Below are 10,239 nucleotides of genomic sequence, written 5' to 3'. Positions count from 1 at the left end.
GGAAAGGAGAAGAGAAGAGAGGAGACAAGAAGAAAGAAGGGGAGTAGAGGAGAGGAGATGGAGGAAAGGATGAGAGGGGAAAGGAGAGGAGAGGTTAGGAGAGGGAGAGAGGAAAAGAGAAGAGGAGAACGGAGGACAGGAGGGGAGGAAAGGAGAGAAGCGGGAGTGTCTTTATGGTTTTGGTAATGACCCGATCCCGACTGTGAAAGTATAACTCTGCTATTAACACACAGAGAGCAAACAAGCAGAAAAGACACAAAATAGCTTACACCTGATTATCATAGAAAAAACATTTTATTAATTTATTCACAAATCAAAAAAATAATCATCCTCTTCATCGCTTCTCTGTCGGACTTTAACACATCACATCCTCACATCGATTATCAAAAAGCTTTTATAGTCCTCAACTTTACATTTTCTGAATGAAAGCCGACTGTACAACGTGTGTGTGTGTGTGTGTCTGTATGTATAACTGGGCAGGGGTCTAGCCTGGACTCAGATTTTGGATGGTCTCACGCCTCTCCTGGTAGAGGGAGTGAAAGGCCCGAGCCAAACCCAGGAGGGGTGCATCACAGTTCTCCATCTCCTTCTGCAACAGACCCACATGAGCACACGTTAATGGTTGACCCTAAACCCTAACCCCCCTCTACCCACTGATCCAAAAAGACAACAACATCCCAACACCCTATTTAATGTTAAAGTGTTGAAGTGTACTCACAGCAGATGTTTCATGGTACTCCAACCCCTGGCTCTCGGCCCATTCCTGGGCCACGGATCCCTGCACCTCCCTCCGAGCAGCCAGGTCTGACTTGTTACCCACGAGGACTCCTGAGACACACACACACACACACACACACACACACACACACACACACACACACACACACACACACACACACACACACACACACACACACACACACACACACACACACACAAATATTGTTGTTAGCTTTAGTTTCAGTAATAACTGTGGAGAATCTTTAAGCGTCAAGCTAAGGCTTCACACACGGAAAACCTACATGTACATAGTGTGTAGTAGAAGTTTTAAACTACTCCAGAACTTCCTTGACTTTGAGTGAGCGTACAAAATATACCAATAAATTACATAACTAAAGTTCAATAGGCAACACTTCACTAAATTACTATCCCAATGTTTGCATTGATCCACTCTTTATGCTTGCTCTTAAGAAAACTTTCTATTGAATTTCTCCACTTTTTATTTATTTTTCGTTTTTTCACAGTCAGTTGTTTATGTTGAAAGAAGGCAGGAAAGAAAAGAGAAATAGAAAGGGGGGGAAGAAAAAAAGAAGACAATTGTACTGTTTTATTTTGTAGTATTGCACAGGAGCTTTTACAGGAGTTTTCTATGTCTTATGTTCTTACAAAGTGGCAACCTCCAGGACTGAAAAATGAAGCCAACGTGTAAGTGTGAAAAACTGCAGTTCCTCAAATGGCCACTTGAAGCTGGCTCCAAAAGCGAGTCCCTCCCTATAGACCCCTTATGTTAAAATGCCCATCTTTACAACATAAATAAACATGTTTACAGCCGCGGTAAAAGAAACGGTTTTGGTCTCTAGAGCAAACTTCCCCGTTCATGGCAAGAACTGTGCAGAAGGTGAATTTTTACTCACCCGTTTAAATTTTTATTAAGGTTTAAAGTAATGCATAATTAAAGGTGTGGCCTGTTTGAGTGACAGGTGAGTGCTGTCACAAGCAAACCTCTATCAAGGTGAAAATGTTGGTTAGGTAACATAAGCCCAGATTCACAGAGTACAGACGCAGTCAAGTTCATGAAAGTTTGGTCACCTCACAAAGTCTTTGTCAGCATTTGTACTAAAAGTCTCTCTAAGGAGTACGTTTTTTCCAGTAAGTACATTTTGTACTTACTATAGACTGTAAATGCACCGTGCTAACCGTGCTAGCAGCTAGCGTTAGGTTCAGCGCTACTATCTCATCCAAATATGGTCACTTCTGGCTCCAAAAATCAAAGATGACGACGGTCAAAGTGCAAACTCAAGGCTTCAAACGGTGGCTACATCCATTTTTTTTCTTACATGTTTGTACTTCTGTTTTTCATGTTTCATGTTTTGAGGTTAAGCTCTCATCTCTTGTATATTCATAATTTAGACTATCACACATCACATTTTTAAGACCAAATTTAATGACTTTTAAAACCTTTTTTAGAAAAAAAAAACATTGCTGAGACAATAATGCAAAAGCAGGATTTTACTGTTGTAGTGGGTTGAAATGGAGATCATTTTGAAGTTATTTATATAGGACTGCAACTAATGATTAGTTTCGTCATACTTCTGATTATGTTTTACATTAAATAATAAATTGATTGGTTGTTTTTTGTAAAATAACAAAAAAAAACAACCAGATAATAATGATAAATAACTATAATTACGCTCAAATCAAACTTAATGCCTCAACATTTTTAGACCTTGAATATCAAAAACAAAAAGTAAGACTTTTTAAAGATCCGCAGAGACCCTGACTGTATTGCAGTTTTTAATACCACGCTCACGTTTGACTTACACAAAGAAATAAAGGTGAAAGAGGGAAAAACAAAACAAAACAAAAAAACAACTCTGATCTTTTTGATTATTTGACCTTTAAAGGGACGTTACCTGGAACATGGAGACCTTCGCAGTGTGCATGGACTCTCTCCATCCAGTGGCTGCAGCTGGCGAACGACTGCTCGCTGGTCAGGTCAAAAACCAGGCACAGCAGTGACGGCTGGCCCCACTACACACAGTACAGTAATAGAAGTGGAAGCAGGAGCAGGGGATGAGGGTTTGTATGAAGGAAGATGAGGACAGAAAAAGTTGTTCACATTAGTTGAGTTCTTCCTGCTTCTGTCACACACAGTGATAAATAATAGTTCACTACCCCCCCCCCAATCCCACCCTCCTGTGTTTGTACGGCATGTCAAAATGTGCGGGGCCCTGCTTGGTGAATTTCACTACTTTCATGCAAATGGAATAACTCAAAGGAAGGAAAGTGTCACCATTTTCTCACAGGCTTCCACTAATGTCTCCTTCCCTGCAGAGTCTATGATGTAGAGCTCCTGGTGGGAAAAGCAGTAAAAAAAAAAAAAAAAAGAAGAGAAGGGGAGAGGTGTTATACGCAGTGATTTAGTCAAATTACACGGTTTCAAACTTCCTATTTTCTTTGGCAAGGGCATTCATGTTCTGCCTACAATGCTGCCCTATTGCTTAGAGCCTATTGCCACCTTCACTAATTCAGAAACGCTTAGAATAAAATAGAAGCCTGAACCATGGTTATAGATAATAAACTAGCAGCTACAGTCTGTATAATGGGACTTATTTTTGTCCAATAAAGCTGCTGGTAAAGTTATACATACAGGATGAAGAAGAGACAAAGACTAGACTCACCACGCTGTCATTGGTCTCGGGGACGTTGACACATTTCATCAGCAGCCCCACTCCCGTTGTCTGCCAAACAAACACAACCGCAGCGTAAATTATAATGCAGTTTATATAATGTGATGCTAAAAGCGTGAAGGTCATGTCTTTTCTTTGTGATAAACAATAATCTGTCAACATGTAATTTGGTGTTTTTTTTTATTCAGGCAAAGAGATTCAGCTCTGTTTACAGCTGAGAACAATACACGTCCTTTATGGGGCACATCAGTGACCATGATTAAGATATACTATGTGTCATAATGGTTAGTCAAAATGTAATAATGGAGGTTTATATTTATAAAGGGTTGACAGGTACCACAAGCTGCTATTTTGGCTGTGGCTATTAGGTCTCCTGTCATTTTGGCAGATCAGTAGCAGCTGTTTTCCCTTCTGTAATTTTCACTGGGAAAACAAACGGAGTCAGGATGAAAAAGAAGAGCCCTGCAGCTAACGTAAGACACTCCTGGTAGACTGATGTCTGCGAGCTCCTTGTCCTTTTGTTATCCTTTCTCTTTTTAAATATAAATTATAACAGATAGCTAAATAAAATGAGAGAATAGTTAACCCAAAGCTGTAAAAGATGTGAGCTCATTTTTAAACGACAGCTGAAAACATATCTGTTTAATTTGGCTTTTAATTAATGTCGTTTTTAACTTATTTTTACTGAATATCTTTATTTATTTTTAATTATCTAACTTTACAGTAGTTTTATTTGCTTTTATTTTTTTGTATTTTTTTCTGTAAAGCACTTTGAGCTACATGCCTTGTATGAAAGGTGCTCTATAAATAAAGTTTATTATTACCATCATTACTATTATTATTATAATTTTTTATTTTAGATGGTAAAACAGCTGGCAGATGTGGCAGTTCGAGGAGTATTTGTCGGTCAAAGAGTCTTTGAGTGAAAAAATGAAGAGGTTGGAGAACTTTTTAGAAATGATGACATGATGTTTAGAGGAGGTAGATATAGGAGGTGATGGGCTGCAGACAGTAGAGGGTGAGGAGGATGTGATAAATGTGGTCTGAACTTATCGAAAACAGATTCACCTTCTTCACAAAGCCGCGAGATCTAACGAAGTCCTAAGTGGACTGGATGGTTGCAGGCGGCTTCTTTTCACCACTAAAGTATTCACCGGTGTGAGAGATCAGTGGTGACCTTGAAGGAGCGAGTTGAGGTTTCTTCACATCAGCATGAAAAACTCTAAATTGATCTGATCTCCCGAGCTCACAGTTAACCGAGCGTGTCAAAATGCCAGAGACTAAAATCGAGAAAACACACAAACACACACACACACACACACACACATATACCTCTGTGAAAACACAAATACACACACACACACACCAGAGACTAACATTTACCTGATTCATACAGTTCATAACAAGGATCCGATGGTACACACACACACACACACACACACACACACACACACACACACACACACACACACACACACACACACACACACACACACACACACACACACACACACACACACACACACACACACACACACACACACACACACACACACGTAGACACTGCAGCGGTCCCACTTCGGAGCTGGTCTAATGAGCTGGTGTGATGCATAGGAAGCCTCTCGCTGGAATGTCAATGAGGGCCCTATTAGTAACAAATAAGCTTGGAATATTGCTAACGGGCCATCTGACATTTTCAAAGGAGGACGTGAGAAGAATGTCCGACAGCCTCCGCTTCACCCTTCAAAATCAAAAGTTGAAGAACACGAAGGGATGAGTTAGGTGGTGTCTGCAGGTGGAATAACTCTTCACTCTTCACAGCGTTTGGGTTTCTTCTTTTTTTTCACGTTAGTCGCACATTCGGGAAGGACACGCTGTTCCCCTGAAATCCTTAAAAGGGAAAAAAAAAAATCAACCCTGCATTGAACACGGATTAAATTGGTACTGGTAATGTACTCTGCACTCATGGATGTGGGGGGGTGTAGTCATAGTGATACTGGTATGTTCAAGAAAATGGTGCAACAAGAACATTTTAGTGTTCTTAGAGGCATATCTGATGTGGGGGCTGAAAATATGAAGCTGGTTTTATAACAGCAGTAAAATAAAATAAAGGCAATGGAGTCCAAATCAAAAGGGTTTATCTCTTTGGAAGCTAATTTTATGGATATCTTCTGATTAGATTATAACTACTCATAATATTTTAGTCTGAGGATGGTGCAAGAGGTAAGCTAGTGGAAAAGTGAAGAAAAGGCAGAAAGAGTTCAGCCTCTTGGGAGCATTAATGTGTTTTGTTTAGTTTTTTCCTTCTTTTTTTGGCTTGGAAGTGACTCTAAGAAGTGAACCGGCTCAGAGTCTGCAACAAAAAAGGGAATCACACATGAATAAAGTGTCTAAAATAACATTTATTATGAACTTAAGTTAAAATAAAATAACTTAATTAATGCACAAAGCTAATTTTATAGAAATCCAGCTGTTAGATTTCATGATACAGAGACTTGTCATTGAGAAAAGTGTTGCCAATATCATTAGAGATTAATCTCTGTGGACTACAAATATACATGCCAAATTTCATAATGTCATCAGTAGCTGTCTTGATATTTTTAAGGCTTTATAAAACTTTTTAAATGTTTTTCATGTTGTAATTTTACACTGAGGATGACAGTTTTTACCTGGAAAACCATTGTTGCTTTTGCTGTTGTTAGTATTATTACCACGATGGAAACACTTTATATACAGTACATAATAACTTCTGGATCACGCCAAGTGAGCCTCAAGTTAAAAATATTTTTCAACTAATATCAAGAGTGCGTCTGGCTTCAAATAGGTGTTTTAACAGTTGCATAGCAACAGCAGAGACCATGACCAGCACTTTCCCAATGAACATTTCTATCAGTACATGCAGTTAAAACTGGTGGACACAGAACAATGTTTCTACAGGTACACGTGATCCTGCATGTCTCCCCCAGCTTGCTTTTAATGACACATCCCTTCACATTGTTTGCATAAAGCAGGGATTTTTAAATGTTTTACACATTTTCATGCTGTATAGTGTTCATTTTTGTTAGTTTTTATATTGTGCAATATGTGTTGAGGCTAACTTGGACTCCAGTAAAAATTCAAAATGCTGCACTATTGCAGAGGTTTCCTACTTTGCTGATACTCTATTAGTCCAACATAAGCAGACCTAGCATCACAAACAAGTGTGTATAGAGCTTTACCGTGTGCTGAAATGCAAACTGTTGTTGTACAGTGTACGGTATGCGTGTGTGTTTGTGTGCACGTGTGTTTGTTTGTGTGTGTGCGCTCCCATTTGTTAAATACCTGATCTGGTGGCCGTCCAGAATCCTGTTGTATTAATTATCGACGTTCCTGTCACCTCAAAACCTCCAATACTGCTGACACAGCAAGAGCTGAACACACACACACAAAGCACACATACACCCACACACTTGGCTCTTGTCCAGTATTTTACTCACCAACCTGTTCTGTACGCTAACCAGCTGCAGGGTTTTACAGTGAACTAAGTTAATGTGTGTGTGCGTGTTGTGAACAGGTGCGTGTGAGATGCGCTGGTGCGTATATTCATGCTGACAAGTGAAAGCACGCAACATACATACACACGCGGTCAGTCAGGAGGCCTTGAAACATCGACAGAGAGAATCACTGAGCAGCCGCGACCCTATATATCACAGAGTCAGATTAATGACACGGTTCCCTCCCTCATGTAGATTTACATAAATAATGCAGATTAGCATTCACTGCATCAGCATTAATTGGTACATTATGCTGTTTTGCACTTCAGTGATTCGTGCAGTAGATTATAGAAAACCTCCTCGGGTCCTTGAGAAGCTTGCAAGAAGTCTGACTAAAGAAATGTATGTACATGATCATTATCAGTCTTGATGATTTACTTGGTTGACAGGAAATACTTAAATCACTTCTCAAGACTCACCTTTTCAAATCGTGCTTTTCTCGTTGAATAGTTTTGATTTGTTTTGTTTCTTCTTCTTTCATTGATTTCATTCATTATGTTTTTCATTTATTCTGTCTGGTTTTACTGTTTTAATTCATCTTTGATTGTTTAAAGCTCTATAAATAAAATGTATTATCATTATTATTGTAATTATTGTGGTTATTAATCAATTGTGCATCCTTATCCCACAAGTACTTTTACACTGCTTTAACTGCACCTGATATACCTACAAGCGTACACGAGCGTGCTATGATCTGGACTGTTTTGAGTTCTCCGAGGATCTCCCTGTAAAGTCAGCAGATTTCTAATTAACTCCCTGATAAGCTGCTGTACTCTCAGGCATGCTGCACAACTGAATACAAATAAATACTTTAGCACTTCTTAGCAGATGGGTCTATTCTGGGCTGGCAGTGAGTCAGAATTAAACTTCACGAGTTGCTCCTTCGAACTCAATACAAAAACCTCAGTTATCGTACCTGAATGTAAAAAGTATTAGCCTGTGGTGAGCTTGCCTCAGAGCACGGTCGAATCCCCAAATCCCTCAACCAGTTGTGCTACAAACTGATTTCTCTGTTATTATTACGTGATGTGAATATAGTAGCGTATCCTCATTGTTACGAGGAGTCTTTGCAGTGGTGTGCAGGCTGCTCCACATACGCGATACATTTGGGATTTCAGGCCCTTTGTTGAGGGTCTGACTAACTGACTATATATTTTAATAGCTCACCATGCTGTAGTTCTTCTGGAAGAGGGTACCGTCACTGTGGAACATGTGACAGAGGGCACTTTTCCCCACCGCAGCGTCTCCTGTAACACACACACACACAAACACACACACACACACACACACACACACACACACACACACACACACACACACACACACACACACACACACACACAAGATAGAAAGACAGACAAAGAGAGAGATTTATTGAATGACTGATTGATTGATTACAAGATACGAAAACCAAAAAATCCAAGGTATGATTTTAACAAAGTAAGAGCATGTATTTTATTTCCAATGTGGTCTCAAGCTGTTAAAAGGCAAAGACACATAAAAACCAAGAAATACAATCAAGAAATGCCAGAACACAACCATCACGATTTAAAAAAATCAAACATAATAACTCCCACATCAAAAAACAAGGACAATTAAACTAAAAATGTAATTGCAGATGTTATTATTCATCTCTGATGCTGTTCCTTAAAATAAAGGTATTGAAGTGACTTCTTTAAGCACCTCTCATTAAGAGAGTTTTATCATATTTAGGCTATGTATGTTAACCTTCCTGTTGTCTTCTTGTTGACCAACTTTTGTCCTCCTGAGTCCATTTTTACTGGTTTTACTGAGTATAAAGCATCAAGTAGTGTATAAATTATCACCCAATTCTGTGTTATTTTAGGAAATTGCTTATGGTCATTATATTATGTAAAATAGGCCTAATTTAAATCAAATGATACCTAATTTTTGAGTTACAAAAAGCAGAAATGATGAATTATTTCAACTGAATTTAAGATCAGAGGAAAATATGTTAATGGATTATCACAAACTGGCTCAATGTCAAAGTTTAGTCGTTTTGAGACTTTCTTTTCAAATTTCTAATATTTGAATGACAGCACATTTTCAAACATGTGGTTCTCCTGGGCCAAAATTGAATGTTTTATAAAGCATAAAGTACAAGTTATAACCCAATTCAATGAAATGTATGGAATCATCTATGTGATTTTTCAAGCAATTAGACGAAATAAATCCACATTTCTGATTATAAAAACATGTTTAAAACAACAGTCAGGAGGTTTAATGTTCTTATTATTAATTTATCCACTTTAATGATCATATTAGTTGATGTCTAGGTGGTGTTAACTGAGTGTTTTGTCCATTTTAAATCCCCATTCACCTTCATTACTGTGCGAGTTTAGGAGTTTATATAGCTAAAATTATCCGGTAAAATAAACAAGCAGAAACAGATTATGTAAAGTGTTGTGTGAAATGTTCGTGCACAACATCTTAGGTATTATAATAAGTGCACTGAAGGATAATTACACTTTACACTGAGCACAGACTGGTTAGCTTTAGCGCTGGTATAAAAATGGACTAAACTAACAAAAACCTTCACCTACCGAGAAGCAGACATCTCGCCCTCAGCTTCACCATCACAGTGCACAACTTCCAGATGCAGCCGATAAACTCTCTTGTTAACCTAAAGTCGCCAAATAAGCTTTTTTTGCAATGTTTTTAACTGTATCTGAATGTCTTCTTCCCTGCTGTACCTCGGCAACATGGACTCAACGCGTCTCTTAGCAACCAGCCAGAGATGTGTTTTCATTGGTCAAGCCAGGGAGTACGTATATTGCGTAGCTGTGCTGTCATTGGCTGGCCGTGATGACGTAAAAGGTGACCTAATGCGGGTATGAGCTCCGGAGCATGTCTGACAGGCATGTCTCCATCAAACTGTGGTAAAAATTAAATAAATAAATAAAATGACGTTCCCAAACCCCTCCAACCTTTTCCAACCTCTTACTTTTATTTTATTTTATGGCACACAAACTGGGGAATACCTGAAAGGTAAAGAAAGACCTGTAACTGTCAAAGTAGAGGCTCATAAGACCACTAGAGAGCGCTGTTTCTGCCTCAGCGTCACACATCATCTCTGTCAGCATGCTTCAATGTTTCTCTGTGTTATTTTCACGTTATTCAAATGTATAATCCCATTGTTACAGCTCTTATTAGACATTTAAATGTCCTGGATCATTAATATTTTTCGGTGAGTTTTACTTAATTCAAAAATAAATAATATATCTAACTTATACCTCACTTTTCATAGTGAAACTCAAAGTGCTACTTTACTAATA

At 38.6% G+C, this 10,239-nt stretch overlaps 1 protein-coding gene across 1 annotated transcript; it reads right to left on the bottom strand.

Annotated features, from left to right (window-relative positions):
* Window positions 1-275: 275 nt before the first annotated feature.
* ift27 (intraflagellar transport 27 homolog (Chlamydomonas)) lies at window positions 276-9,643 on the bottom strand. Its single transcript, XM_062435852.1, has 7 exons — window positions 9,508-9,643; window positions 8,111-8,190; window positions 3,402-3,461; window positions 3,014-3,073; window positions 2,634-2,751; window positions 719-828; window positions 276-589 (listed from the first exon to the last, which is right to left on the bottom strand). Exons 1-7 carry the CDS (start codon window positions 9,539-9,541, stop codon window positions 485-487), a joined length of 567 nt encoding a protein of 188 aa, XP_062291836.1. The 5' UTR covers window positions 9,542-9,643; the 3' UTR covers window positions 276-484.
* Window positions 9,644-10,239: the final 596 nt, after the last annotated feature.

Source organism: Scomber scombrus, chromosome 2 (assembly GCF_963691925.1).
Source record: "Scomber scombrus chromosome 2, fScoSco1.1, whole genome shotgun sequence".
NCBI lineage: Eukaryota > Metazoa > Chordata > Actinopteri > Scombriformes > Scombridae > Scomber > Scomber scombrus.
The sequence above is the reverse complement of the archived record's forward strand: the minus strand, read 5'-3'. Positions and strand labels throughout refer to the sequence as shown.